Source organism: Plodia interpunctella, chromosome 6 (assembly GCF_027563975.2).
Source record: "Plodia interpunctella isolate USDA-ARS_2022_Savannah chromosome 6, ilPloInte3.2, whole genome shotgun sequence".
Taxonomy (NCBI): Eukaryota; Metazoa; Arthropoda; class Insecta; order Lepidoptera; family Pyralidae; genus Plodia; species Plodia interpunctella.
The window spans coordinates 1753658-1769328 of record NC_071299.1 but is presented as its reverse complement, the minus strand read 5'-3'; the positions used below and the strand labels follow the sequence as shown (position 1 = coordinate 1769328).

The following is a 15671-nucleotide window of genomic DNA, read 5'->3' as shown; positions in this document are numbered from 1 at the left end:
TTAACACGTCCCATTTATGGTCAAAGAGGTTTTGCCTACCCCGTGGCGGGATGCATGGAACTAATGTGCCTATAATTTAGCACCATATGTATTAAGCTACTAAATCACCAAAAACATGTAAATTTATGTTACCATGCAAAATAACCACGTATTTTTGCTAAAATATTATTTATAACGTATTTGACTAAGAATTTACATTAATTTCATTTTAATAACGACGTTCTATTTTAATTGATACTTAAGCTAAAACATGGCAGTGGAGAGAGATTTATGAAGTGACCAACAGGTTTTAGCAAAAACAAAACTTGAAATTTTAAATTAATACCTTTTGTGTCTGATTTTAATAACGATTATAAAACGAATCCTCCTATTTGTAATAATATCTTATGGGTAGCAAGAGTATAATTAAAACGCTTAGATTGTTTAGAACAAAAATTAAACAGCCGATTTTGGAGGCAATAATAATAAAATTGTTGGCAAAGATTGCTCTGAGGTCAGAGCGGAGGGTCAAGGTGCTGCATCTGTATTTTTAAATTTTAATTCTTCTTCTTTTCTAGTGTATTAATTTCTAACACCAGTGTCAGATTATATTCAAGTTTTACTTATAACTAGCTTTTGCCCGCGGCTTCGCCCGCGTGAATTTCATAGCAAAATCTCAGTATTTTTTTTATCGCGTACTCTGTAAGACTGGTAAACATATATGATTCAAATTCGCATTTTTTCTCATCTTTCGTTCAATTTTCTGTCGCGCAAACTTGTCCAATCCCGCTTCCTGCTATGTAATGTAAAGTAGATATCCCGTACCGTTTCCTACATATAGTGCCATCATGTTTTTTGCTATGCGTCCAGAAGCATCCCACTACGTGTCTCCTTCTCATTTCCCGCTCCTACTCCCACTCCCGCTTTCTGCAACGCGTGTCGTCCCATTTTCCATGACGTTTTACGTCCCGGTTTTTTATTAACCACAAACGTAAATTAAACATTTTTTTTGTATTTACTATTACTGTTATTTACTACAAAAAGTAAGTGTGCCATTTTTCAGCTTTTTAACTTGAAAGTCCTATACAATCTTTCACTCCCCTTTTGAAGGGGTTAATTTTCAGAAAAATCTGAAACGCTTATTCATAACTTTGTTGTAAACAACCAAAATCCATATTTTCAAGTAACTAACTTCAACGGTGTAGAACTTTCATATTTACAGCTTTTCACCCCCTTCACCCCCTTCGGAGTAGAATTTCCAAAAATCTTCTCTTAGTGCTCACATACATGCCAAATTTCAGCCCAGCAGTTTCGGGTGTATGAAACAATTTGTTTATATTCTGTTTACTCCTTTCTACAAAATTTTAAAGTAAATCGGCTTCGTGGATTGTTATTTTAATTTTTCTACAGGACCCCCATCATTTTCCGGGATGAAATGTCTAGAAAATGTTAACCCGGGATTCCGAGGAATTTTTGATTCATAATTAGTTTTTCAATTATCCTACGGGAACCTGACCATTTACCGGGATGAAATGTATCTAATTTTCCTACAGGACCCTCCTCATTTTCCGGGATGAAATGTATCTAAGATGTTAACCCGGTATATAAGGTACCTACATACCAAATTTCAAGCAAATCGGTCCAGTACATTTCGAGTGATGCGTGTTCAGACAGACAGACAGACGAAAATTTCCAAAACTATATTTTTGTCATCTATATCAGTAAGTAAGTATGAAGAATTAAAAAAAAATATCCAATGTGTAATGAATTTAAAAAAAAATTGACCTTTCTTCAATTTTATTATATGTATTGATTAAAGTTATATTATTTAATAAAATATTGTAGATACGTATTTAAAAACATAAATTACTTACGTGTTATAAAAATTTAAACAGTGAGTTCGCTACAGCTAGGAGTCCAAAAACCATGATTTAAAAAAAATAGAATACTGTTTCCGTTATCGTTAATTCGTAGATATTGTTTATGTTTATTTTATTGTAATCTATGGAGAATCGGCGAAGTACGAAAGCAGGATGTCAGTTTAACATTTTAAATCTGTGATGTAAGAATTCCAACTGAATGCCATCTATCACGGATCAAAGCGGAGGCATCGCGGATATATCGATGGTTCCGATTCGCGAAATCGATAAAGTATTCGTGCAAGATAGTATTGTTTCGGCTGTTTATGCCCTCATAATCTCGTAAACTGCACGGTTTGCGTGATCCATAGACTGTGGAGTACGAATGCCAATGAAAGTGAGTCCTTGGTTGCATGTGTCATGTGGGAAAATAATAAAAAGCACATTTATGAGCTGCAATTGCAACGGTTAATAGTTTATGCAACTACCTAGTTAAAATTTGATTTCGGGACATAATTTTATTTTGACTTATTTTATTTCTCTAGTGGACAAAAACGGACTTCGAGTCTTAGAAAGGAGATAATTAATTAATTAGTATGCTATAGATGTGTAAGTGGCCACAGCTATCGCTTTGTCATTCGTCTCAAATGCATAAAATTATACATAAACATGATCTGCTCCCTGGCACTTAAAATGTTTAGTAAAAAAACATTACAAATATTTGCAGTTCGAAAAGTAGCTAATAAGAAAATTACGCGAAATTTTTTTGATGTAAATTTGATTGCCCTTCAGTTTCGTTATAACAAATTGTACAGATAACGCATCTACAAAATCATTACAAGTTTTTGGCGCGAAAACAAGCTCAATCTAGCAACGACTCAGCTAAATTGGACTCTGTATCTATTGTCATAAGGATAACAGTGTATCATGTGTAAAAGTTTAATGGATAAAGTTGGCGATGCCGTGGTGGATAACATTTTGGTCGCGTGACTAGTAATATGAAAAACAGAGGATAAGCTCGAGGACTTTGAACCTAAACGATTCTTTGCCATGTTTTGTTTGCAATAATAAAATGATAATAGACTAACTGCGCCCCGGAGCTTCGCTCTCGTGGGAATTTCGGGATAACAAGTAGCCTATGTGTTATTCCAGGTTATATGCTATCCGTGTACCAAATTTCATAACAATCGGTCCGATAGATTTTCATCAAGAGAGTACCTAACAAATATAATACACCACACACATACATCCTCACAAACTTTCGCATTTATAATATTAATAATAAATAGAATATGCAGTATTCTAATCGAATTCCTACTAACTAAAAACTTTCATTGTTTTCGATAAGAAAGGTTGAGTTTATGTTGATATGATTAAAGTTCGTAAAAGACAGTAAAAACCAAATTAATAAATCTGGTCGAAAATAATTGTTAAAGTATTTTTTTTCTGCGAACTTTCGCCTGCCAAAAAAACGTATGAAATGATTGGCTTGATATTGTGTCTGGGTAAATCATCCAACACGGTTAAATCGCTTTCCACCATTGTTCGATCGAGTGAAAGGATGCATTAATTGCGTCCAAGTCACAGTTACAATTGCTATATAATGTTTACTGTACTTTGCACAAACACCCACACCGACTGGTTTGTTGATAAGTCGAAATGTGCGAAAAGGAATTCGAGCCCACGTGAAATCCGTCGAGGTCTTTTTCCATGTCGTGTATTAGCATTTTAGTGAGATTTTAAGACTACCTCCGGGCCTTTCTTGTGCGTTTTGTGAGCTTTGTTTAAAATAATTAATGTTCTAGTTATAAACACCAAATAATTTATTTGCGTAAAAGCGAGAGGTTGAAAGTGAAAAAAACCGCGTACATACATAAATTGCGTATCGTATCACAGCGTAATGGCTGGTTTACCCGCTAACCCGGTAACTCGTTTGCACACTATTAAAAATAACTTAAGTATTTACAACAAGAAAATTGAATACTTTGCAAGCGTGTTCAATTCACATTAAAAGCAGAATAATCGTAAAAACCCACATTAACCCGCCATTTCTTTATCTACAAACGTTTTGTTCCCTTTAACGAGTTTCCGAGTCGATACGACAAAATGCTTGTTATGCCGTATGTGTAATCTAGGAAGTTCCTGTCGTTCAAGAACATCTTGAATTTTAAAACATTTCAATTTTACTTCTAGAGGTAAAAAGCCGAGAAATAATGTAATTATTTTCCATAAACTACCATGAAAATTAATATTTTCACAAAATGCAGGCATCGCAGATAAGTAGGTAGTTCAAGTTGCCGTCTAATTTAGTTGAATAATTATATATTAATTAACTTTATCATGCCTTGACGACCTCGGTGGCGCAGTGGTAAAGTGCTTGCCGCTGAACCGAGAGGTCCCGGGTTCGATCCCCGGTAGGGTCATGATGGAAAATGATATTTTTCTGATTTGCCCGGGTTTTGGATGTTTATTTATATATGTATATGTTATAAAATATAGTATCGTTGAGTTAGTATCCCATAACACAAGTCTAGAACTTACTTTGGGGCTAGCTCAATCTGTGTAATTTGTCCTAATTGTCCTAATATATTTATTTATTAACTCATGGTCCATCATAAATCAAAATCAGTTGAGCCATGATAAAGTTGATTTAACAATAATTTGTGCGTTACTCTTTTCTTGCGTCTATAGCTTTACGTGGCTGCCTTCTCTGTCATTCTTAATACAGAAAATTAGGAAACTTTATATACTCTTTATAACAAAGACAACAAATTCATTAACTTGGAACATTCAACAGTCTGAAACAAGATAATTTAGGTCCTCAGCTTAATATTTTTCGTAAAGTCGTCTGCACAAGTTTATATTCCCTAAGTTACTTGAATAATGATTCATGGAATGTGTTCCTAATCCTAATATCCACTGCGTAGGAGGGTAACTGTCAATGAAAAAAAAAAAACGTAAAACCTGCTGAGACACGACTTTCTAGGTCAATAGGAGAGCTATTTACATACTTACTTCTAGAAATTGCGTCTATTAATAACTATTTATACATGTAAGTATATGTATCTTTACGACAGGATGTTAATGCTAACGGGAATGGGGCATGACATGATAAAGATTAGAGTAGTGTATTAGAAATTGATAATTTAAAATGGCGTTATCGAATTTTTAAAATAAATTTCTAATAATTACTGTAATATCCATTAAAAACTATATTTTATTAAAATTTGCATTAGTGCCATTTGCATTTTTTTAAATTTATTAGAAAATTGACATTGGCTTCTTTTTTATCAAAAAATCTAAGTCACTTAGACTTGTTTGGTAGTATTAGTATTCAGACAGCAGACATTAAAAGGTACTTTTCTTTTCACGTCGAATTTGATGTTATACATTAGTAACGTAAGCTACAAACTACTGTACATTTCGGAACGACCATTGCTGAGCAGAAATGCCGAAAGATACTCATCTAAACAGTTCCCTCTATTATGCCAGAAGTATCATCTTTTCATAACGATATAACCAACCTATTTTAAGGTTCACATTTTAACTGTAAGTTTCCTAGAGTCCTCGCGTCAAACATTGAAAGAACCCCTTTGAGGCATGTTTGCACTTGTTGCATCACGTGTCACGGACGCACAGAGGCAGTGTGCGCTGGCCATTATCTGGCTGTCGGACGGAGGCGACGGATACAGTCAACGTTATTAATATCGACATTCATTGCAAACTTCGCTGTTATAAGGGCCTTGGTTCCTATGGCCCAAAATTTAAATAATATATTTATTTGCATAAAATATGGTTATAAAAAAGGTAATTTAATATTACATTTATCCCTTACTACATTTTGCCTCTTGCCATTCAATGAACTTTTATTAGTAAAAAAAAAATGTTTATTCGTTAGTTGGGGAAGTACACAGTTTGTCACTTTTTACTGATGAATTTAAATCTTATCTGAATTTAAAAATATGATGAAGGACTGCAGAAGGATTAAGTTTCCTTTTAACTAATGGTTTTACATCATTGTACATATAATGTTTTTTTTTTTGCAAATAAATAGTCTTTGTTTTTGTCTTTGATAACGACTTTCACTAAGGTCGGTGAAGGATCTTCGATATTCGTTGTCCTAATTGGGATGAATTAAAAAATAACAGCCGAAAAGGCCAAGAAGTGTAACTTGATATATGCAGCTCACTGTACAGGCCATTATCAACAGCCGAAGGTCGCTGATGTCATCGCGTAGGTCGTGTGTGGTAGGCTTTGGATGCAGACGATCTGCCTCTGGCGATCGATTTATTTTATGAAAAATAGTAAATTAATTACTATTTTTCGCCCGCACCTTTACCGCGTGAGTTTTTCACGGGAAATGTAATTTTCCCGAAATGAAAGTGTAACCTTATGTCCTTCTTCGCGGTCTGGTGGAGAAGATTTGGTGAGTAGATAAAGCGTGAGAAGGTAACAAAGAAACAAAAATAGGTACTTTCGCATTTATAATATTAATTGGGATTTAACCAAATTTTAACCTGCCATTACAGAAAGCATATCTAATGCGATATGTTAGCATTTTGCATCATTACCTACATATGTAAATTTAAACACAGTAGAAAAGGTCAATGTTTTTTCGATAAATTTATATTGCACATCATTTGCTCGTAGAGTCCGTACGGTTAACCGGATTACGGAAAAATAATAATTTCCATAGCACTGACAACTGACAGGACTACCTACGCAAGAATAATTTTTTAAACTGACTTTTTATTTTTTAAATTGAGAAAGTAGTGGTATAGACCATAACAGATTGAAAATTGTAAACGGCACGAAGTGAGAAGAGCTTTGCATTTAATTGTCTGCAGCCACGACACTATCAGATCGTCTGGAATAAAGTGCTTCCAACTTTCGCTTCGAAAGCTGCAGAACGGCACGCCTCGAGCTTTGACTTCGAGTTTCAAGTTTGTCAAATTCGGGCTGAATTTGTTTCGTAAAGATTTTATTCCATGATATTGAAAAATATTATTTTTTAATTTCGACATCGGCGTCTGGAATAAAGTGCTTCCAACTTTTGGGCTGAATTGGTTTCGTAATGTTTTTATTCCATGATATTGAAAAATATTATTTTTTAATTTCGACATCAGTTTCGACTTTTTCAAATTAAATTATTTGTTAATTTATTTGAGATATAAACTTTTGTTTAAGAGAAATAACCTTTGTTTATAACAGTATAAATATAATTGTATCGTAATAAGTTATTAATAAGTAGGTAGATAATAAATTGCCGCGAGGTTTAGCCCTATAATAGAACGACTCCATGTCCTCCCGTAAATGTCAAACGAAGCGACACAAGGGACACAAGACACAGGTTTGGTTGACGCCAGTATGGCCAACGATTGGTAGTAAAATCTCGAAAAACCGAATCATCGAAATTTTTAAGTTTAATTTCCACTTTGTGACCACACACCTCATTCTTCATGGCGTCACAGCCCCGAATGACACCGAGAACTCGCCAAGATGAGAGAGACTATATTTATGATTACAACTTAAGTTCAAATAAATATGTCATAATGTGTAACTAGAGATATTTTTTTAAAACATTAACAAAGATATTTTGTCAGAGGATCCATAGCGCGCGTCCATCGTATTTGTATAAACCTAAGACGAGTTTTCTTTACAATATTAGCTATGATGTAAGATCAAGGTTGGGCATAGACAAATTATCAACTCCGCGGTCATCAGCTACGGCTGACCGTTACATTTTCGACTTTATTGCCTTGTAATTAGAATTATTACGGTTTTAGTGTAACCGGTTCAAAGATGAAGAGTTTCGGTGACATTGTGTACCATTACATGACTAAAGCAATTTAAACATGGAGTATTTAAATAGAATAAAATGTGTGATCAACAGAACACGCTCCGCGGTCAATGTGTACGGGTAAATACTGAGTATGTTCTGAATTAATTATAAATAAGATGGAAATGAAGATTAGCTAGCTTGTTAATTTGCGGTTATTAATTAAAATATATTTTTAATATCGTAAATGTTTGTGTACAGATTTACTTGTACTGTATTACCTATATCTCATTTATTTGATGTTAATCAAAATGTACTTAAGTATTAAAAATGACAAACAATAGATTGCTATGTTCATGAACTAGAAAATTGTTTTATAACACAGACAGTAGACAGTTATAAAATCATTTTCTTTATTTTGCTGCAAGATTATTATGTCTGTCTCGTAATCTATGTATGAATTCTAAATTCAAATCAGATATTTGAACGCCATGCCGTCATATAGTTTGTGGAATCCGTTTGAATAAAAAAAATAAAATTGCTTTATCGTTAGCTTTTAAACGAGACAGTCACGCATGTGGCCAGTTCTTGCAAAAAGGACTGATATATCGGCCATTCTGTTTCAGGTATTTGGCGGTAAACTTTATCGGGCACGTGTTTATGCACCTGGTTGGGTTGACACGTGATGTTTAGACGATAAGGAGCATTCGAAATGCATTGCTTAGGCTATAAGAGGTAATTGCGTTTAGATAACATTCATTTTAAACTTTAATTACGATAAATACGTTTTTATCATGGTATTTAGTAATCTACCCAATTAGTTCACAGTCCACGCAAATTCTACTATTTAAATATAATAGAATAGTCTTTATTTTGACACGCGCACACACAAACTTACACTTATATAAAGAAAATTTAAGCTACAAAGTGTGTGCGTATCGCAATAGGTAAGTATATAATGTTTTATAACTTTGTAATCAGTGATATCATATTTTATCAGTCAAATTTATCTCACACATCTATTATTACATTACTCATCCATCCAAATACAAAACTAATGCCTAATGTCTAACTTCAAGAGTTACATCCGAGAGATTAAAGGATCAATCACACGAGATAAGGGCACCCAAGGCCAAGGCGAGCGGCCGCTGGCCATATGTTGGCCATATACAGACACTAAAAACCTCTCAAGATTAAGGACATTACGAAAGTAGGGATTATTTGAGAGCACCAAATAAGGCAATAAATTACATTCATAGGCTTTTAAAATTAAAACATTACTAGTACATAGTCTGGTAAAATTGTTTTTATAAATTGTTTTTGTAATTATATTCATGAATGATTGTAAATATTTACTTGAGCAAAAGATTCCTTTATTATATATTGTCTTTAGAACATACTTAGCCAAAGCAATATAGTGCATACACGCTTAGGATGCTAAGTTGGAATACTATTAGTTAATAAGAAACCTTGTAATATTATTACTTGTGTCTGTTGTGTTGACTTATATAAATAAAAATTAAAAAAGAAACTAAAATCTATTAAAAAACTTATACATTAAAAACTGCTTAGAAACTAAAATCTATTAAATATTTATCTGCCTAGGGGGCCAAGAAAGATGCCCATCACACAGGCAGCATTCCCGCGCTGAAGTGCAATGGAGATTCGTTGCGCGATGGTCACCTGTAGCGTCGCTCAGCCATTTGCTGAGCTTTCTGTACAACACCCGTGCGCCTCTACCCCAAGAGCCTATAGTCTCTATAGTATAAACAAAGTCCTCTACCGCATCTGACTTTATTCGCGATAAACTCAAAAACTACTGCACGGATTTTCATGCGGTTTCCACCAGTAGAAAGTGTGTTTCCTGAGGAAGGTTTAGGTGTTTTAATTTATCATGTTTTTACCCGATCGAACCTTAACGGGCCGTTAATCTAGATATCTAGCGGAGGATAAATTATTCTTACAATTTACTGAAGATTACTTTTAAACATGAGTCATTTTACCCAAAACGACCAATATACTTACTCCTTCAACTTCGACTTTCCGCGAGGTTGCGAAACGAACGTTCGCGAAATAACACATCGTTCATTTGTTCGCGATTTTATTGATATTATAATATTGTTTAATTCAGTACATATGTTTATTGCACGCAATTTTGAATCGACATGTTAACGATGTCGTTAAATTGTTGACTAATAAGTTGATTCCCTTGGTTGTTATGGATTGTTTAAAAAAAAATGGTGTCAAGATTTTTCATATTATTACCTACTGTTGCCTGCAACTCTGCATGTGGTATAGCCTATGTTTGAGGTCAGGTCATTGACTATGTATTTTCCAAATTTCATCAAAATCGGCTCAGTGGTTTAGCCGTGAAAGTGTGACAGGCAAATACATATGGACTTTGGCACTTATTATTATGGTTTGATGAATAATTGCAGAGTTGAAGCTGTAATTAAATTAATAATTAATCGAATGATGTTAGAATTTTAAGAACAAAATAGCTATAAGGATGGTATTTGATAAGTTGTGCTAATACGAAAATAAATTTAGAAATGATTATTCATTTCTAAAGAGTTATGAAGCGTCAATAATGTCTTTCACTGATATTTTAAACCATTATTTGTCTATCCTGTGGGTGTTACTATAATTATTATTAAAAATGACTATTAATAAATTAATAACAGTATCGCCGAACCGACTTTCGCTTATCAAATTAATATATACAATCAAAAGCCGCACTAACCTACGGCCCACACTAGCAGGGAACTTTACAAGAGAAAGCTTAGTAAAAGTTGGACTCACTTTAAGTTTAGTTTAACACTTAAGTTAAACTATTCATTAACTCTGTACCTAGCGAAACTGTGAATAAAAATAAAAAGGAAAAATATATCTTCTCACACGTATGCGCCATTTTTTTTCACGGGTCTTAATAAAAAGTATCATTCCAGGTTCTACCCGTGAACCAAATTTCATAACAATCTGTCCAGTAGATATTGCGTGAAAGAGTAACAAATATACATCCTAACAAACTTTCGCATTTATAATAAGGTGGGATAGGATTAGTAAGAAGTAGGAACTTAACAATTAATTTTATTTCGATTATTACTAACCGTGACTTCGGTAAAATTGTTAATCAAATAAATGTGTCAAAAGAAATGATGGTTACACAAGTGGAAACTGTTAGTTTATTTTAATCCATTGACGTATGTCATAACTAATATAGTTTCAGTTAAAATAAATACTAAAATTTCATTAATTAAATGGCTAATTAAACTTGTTTATAGCTAGGAAACGTTTGTTAAGAACTAATAAATATAATATTTCCTTAAATATACATTTTGCCCTTGCCCGCAGCTTCTTCCGCGTGATTTTATGATTTTTCCAGGTTTTTTTTACCTACCTAGGTATAGTTATTTTTTGCTGGATGAAAGCCCTATACTCCGTAACTATGTGAAGGTCTAATTTCTGAATAAATGCTTTGATTAGTGTGTGGAAACAAACATGGAATTTCTAAATAACTTCCATAAAACCGCATTTTAATTTTCAGCATTTCATGCGTACTTCAATATTAATTTTACTTGATGTTTCTTTTTTTTTCATGCGGAAACGGAAACGGTAATGTGGCGGCGCGGAGTGCAGACGAAAGGCGCCGGCTCCTGGCATTTTCCCGCCATTTAGCGGATATTACAGAATTATACGCGAAAAGGTTTCCGAACGGTTGACTCGACAAGAGCTAGCTGAGATGTTTTGTTTTTTTTTTCATTCTAAAGAAATTTCAATGGTTTCAAATTTAAAAATCATGATAATTAAAAAAAAACTTTAGGTACACTCGATTTTATTTCGGCATAACATCAAATATAAATACCGAAAGTATTTTAAAATTTAAAAGGTGTATTATTTCAAAATTTTTCGGTACAACATGTTTATAGGACAATCGAATATGAACAACCAATCCATAATATTCGTCGTAAAGTTATAAAAAGAACTCGGATTGTCTATGATCGTTAACTTTTTATGGCCACGAATGCTTTGATGTTAGAAGCTATTAATATTAAAATACTAATAAAAGACCGGCTAATTATAGGAAAGATAGACAGTTTAATAAAATAATTAAGCTGGATACGGTGTAGGGAGTTACAACTATTACTTACGTTATGTAGTATATAATAATATTGAATTATTGAATATTTTTTAGCAAATTTAAATTATATTCTTTTGAAGTGGTATTTGTGGTACAGAGTCATTTCATAATATATATTGATATCCCTTCACACAAGAAAACTCGTTTTAGGGCTAGCTGAATCTGTGTTATTTATCCCGGTTGCACGTAACTCCGTTCGCGGAAAAAAGCCTATGCAAAATCTCTACCCTTCCAACTATCCACACAAAAATCACATTAATAATAACTTTGTTTTGACGTCAAAGAAGAACAAACACTTTCACATTTATAATATTAATTGAAAAGTTGATTTAAAGTACAAAATTAATCCCAGCCGCTTGTTTGTGACATGAATAAAACATAGCCATTAATAAAAGCTAAATAAAAGGTTTGAAAAGGGACGTGATAGCGATTTCTTCCCGAATCCCGAATCTGCCCGAGGTCGCCCGACAATGGAGGAAGTAAATCTCCATTTGTATTCATTATTCTAATGGAAAGGTTTACTGATGAATTTCGTTGAATAATGTTGTCTGTATTTACATTTAGAATTACATAAAACATTCATCCGAATTGTGTACACAATTCGAGCAATAAAATTGGGCACATATTACGAAATAGATTTGAAATTAATATAAATAAAATAATACAACTTTTTATATATATTGTTTGTTTATGCAAATCAAAGCATTAATAGTCTTTTCGCCAGAATATAACATATTATATCAAAAGAAAAGTGTAGTAATCATGTTTTAAACAAAAGACTGACAAGTCTAGTGATAACTGATAAATAATTTATAAAAAGCAAGTAATATTTTAAATTCGTGTATTTTTTTGTGTGTTTAGGCAAGATTTTTCGTATCGGGCCTTTAGTATACGAGACATTTTTAAGATCTAACATTACAGGTATTAATATACATTTAAACGAATATTTTATAACTGTTTATGCTAGACTAGTGATGAGTTGTGTAACTGGGTTAAGTTAAAGGTAAGATACATTTCATCTTAATTGTGCTTTGAAGGAGATAATTGCTATCTCCGTCCGACTGCCACCCGCTCCCTAATTGGCCCAGTTCGAGTTTTAATTAACGAAATATTAATAAGCCGTCGGTAAATCTAAATTTATATTTGCTAATTTTATGCAAACTTTTAAACCAATATTTATTTCAATCAATTATTATTTGCTACGACAAAAAAACTGAGTTATTTTGTACTGATTCGAAGAGTTAATATTATATTTACAATTTTAATTACATATTCCAAAATAATTATATTCTTAGACTTTAAGTCTAATAATTCACAGAAACTAATAATGATTATTATATTTAGTAAGTACATAAAATAAGTAAGTATATAAAATATTTATAACAAAAATAAATTTGAAATATAAAAAATACATTATTTTTTAATAAATTACAAGTGAGTCGACAAGCATTTGCTTCGATGATGAAAAAAAAAACACAAAATATCCGCGGCTTCTAATATAATTGAACGATTCTATGGTTAATTTTCATTAGGTAAATGAAATGAATTAAAAACGAGTAACGATTATGACAGACCATTCGATTCGGAAAATTGTCAAAAGTTTTCCGAGGGAGGGAATTATTTACTGAAACGTTCTCTTTAATAAATAGGTAAACCTAATGTTAAAATAGAAAGAAATATCTCTTTCTTAAAATCGTTTCATTGGCTTAGTAAAGCAATTTTCATGCCAATGAAGCTATAGTCGAAGTCTATTCATACACTAAGTTTACCTGTCCCAATTATTCTATGATCTTATTAATTATGAAAGTAAAATAGAAATTATGCCCCCTTGACGTTATCTTATTATTTATGTTAGCTCTGTCAACCTTTGCTACCAAATTTAGAATAATATATATTCTATACCTAATTATTTATTCTATACTTTAAGTTTTGTGAGGATTCTATCCGGTTTTGTAAATAAAACTTATTGAAATGATAGCCACTTTAAACTGTTGTTGTTTATTTAATAGAATCGATATCGATAAACATCTAACGCACCTTGACATTGATGTAAAGTTCAAGTCCGAGACATGTGACCTTTGAAGATAGTATTCTTGTATTATTTCTATAATTAACAGAGCAGTTGAGCTATTTATACTTTTGCACTGGGGTAGTTCATGTCAACCGGCTCATTTTAGGTCCTAGTACGCAAAACCTTTCTAATAATAATTTAATATAAATAAAAATAAACCTGCGATTGTTTTCCTCGGGTCTCCAAGAAGGCACTGATCCCGTAACGCACAACAGAATTTCTTGTTTTCCCTTTCAGCGGTCGCATTTGGCAGGAACATAGACAATATTGCTACATCCTCATTATTCTCCCTTGCCCTTCGTATCCTGTCCTGACCTACAGTTTTTGTTGTCAAATGTAGTCGTGACTTTAGGTCATCACTCAACACGTCCGCGGACATCGTGATCTTTTACCGAATTTAAAAAGTTAAAAAGAGCGCGAATTCGTGACAGTGACGTTTTGACGTGTAGGCTTCGCGGCGCGCCGTGTCGTACTGGCTGCTCTGCCACCACTTGTGGAGGGAGACCTTTGTGTAGGCACTTTGTAAGCTGCAGATTGAACTTAATCGAATATGAGAAATGTTTCAGATAGTGGTTAAAGATCATCTTCGTCTTGTTACAAATGAGGAAACAATTATGACTTATGACATTAATTGACGGAATGGGACCATTAATTTGAGCAGACCGCGACCTAAAAACGAGTTAGCAATTTAATCTCTCGGTAATTGGTATTCATCTTTAGTTATATTCATCACATAAAACAGCCTATCATGACTTATGTAGTTATCCAAAATCCCCAAAATTTCATGAGCGAAGTCGCGAGCAACATCTTGTACTTATAACAACAAGAACGATCTTTAAATAGAGTAGACACTTTATCGGTTATTTTGTTCATAACAAAGTTGTCGTTGAACACGTGTTTAAAGTATTCTCACGTACGTTTAGTTCGTTACATAAATACTGTATTAACTCAATTGTATTAATAATGTCTGTTGAATGATCCCAAACAAATATCAATCAAATAAATATAGTCGACCGTTGAATGTAAAGTAATTTTCATTGAAGAATACAGTGCCTACCATATGTCTCTAAACATGATTTCCTTTACCCCATTATTAAAAAAAGTTGAAGCATATTTTAAGCTAAAGTATGTTTTCTCATTGTCGTATTTTATAATATTTTAACAGAAATAGAAAAAAATACTTTAGTTTAAAATGCTTTAACATTTTTAATAATAATAGGGTGAAATTGGAAAATTAAGATATTAAGTAATGTGAATTAAGTTTCATTTCAATAAATTATATTTATCTTTAATTTATATGTATACCATATTTCAAAGATAATTTTATTTCTTGGGTAGTTATTTAAGTACACATCTTGTGAAGAGTCATCACAAGAGTGATTAAAGATCCGGCACGAAAAAAGTTCCAAAACCACAAACTCCATTAAAATCGGTTAAACACTTTTTGCGAAATATGAAAAATAATATGCCAAATCATTGTGAGATTATGTACAGTGATCTTCACGTCAGAATGCTGTACAGACTTCTATGCTGGTGGTAATAAGGTCGAATTTGAAATACGTTTGTGGAGGTTGACGTGCTACCGTTATAGTTTGGTTTGGTAATCTAATAACTTCCGACTAAGCGCAAATTAGAGAGAAGTCATGTACCGTTGTCCATTTCATATCACACAGTCGTATGATCATGGTGATTCTTGGAACATAGGTACTGTGAATAGTTTCTAATGATAAGTAAATTATGCAAGCTAAATTAATGTGTACGGTGTTCTTGAGATCCATCTCAGTAATATGTAGTCAATCCGCCGTGCTATTTTCTTAGTAGCATAGTGTAGGGTTGTATAAC

The 15671-nt window shown here is 32.9% G+C and overlaps 1 protein-coding gene and 1 long non-coding RNA gene across 12 annotated transcripts in view; one reads left to right on the top strand and one right to left on the bottom strand.

The window, feature by feature from the left end:
• LOC128670511 (four and a half LIM domains protein 2) overlaps positions 1-15671 on the bottom strand; it is a 124359-nt gene that overhangs the window by 3866 nt on the left and 104822 nt on the right. The window contains exon 1 of one of the 11 annotated variants that reach the window (XM_053746230.1): positions 13989-14298. The exons of the other annotated variants lie outside the window; for them this stretch is intronic. Coding sequence (XP_053602205.1) covers positions 13989-14208 — 220 coding nt within the window. The 5' untranslated portion in view covers positions 14209-14298. Of the gene's footprint in view, positions 1-13988; positions 14299-15671 lie in introns of those variants that run through there. 11 annotated transcript variants of the gene reach the window in all.
• On the top strand, positions 6157-8861 carry LOC128670515 (uncharacterized). The gene is made up of 3 exons (XR_008404774.1): positions 6157-6264; positions 8244-8352; positions 8697-8861. It is a non-coding gene; the product is annotated as an uncharacterized LOC128670515 (long non-coding RNA).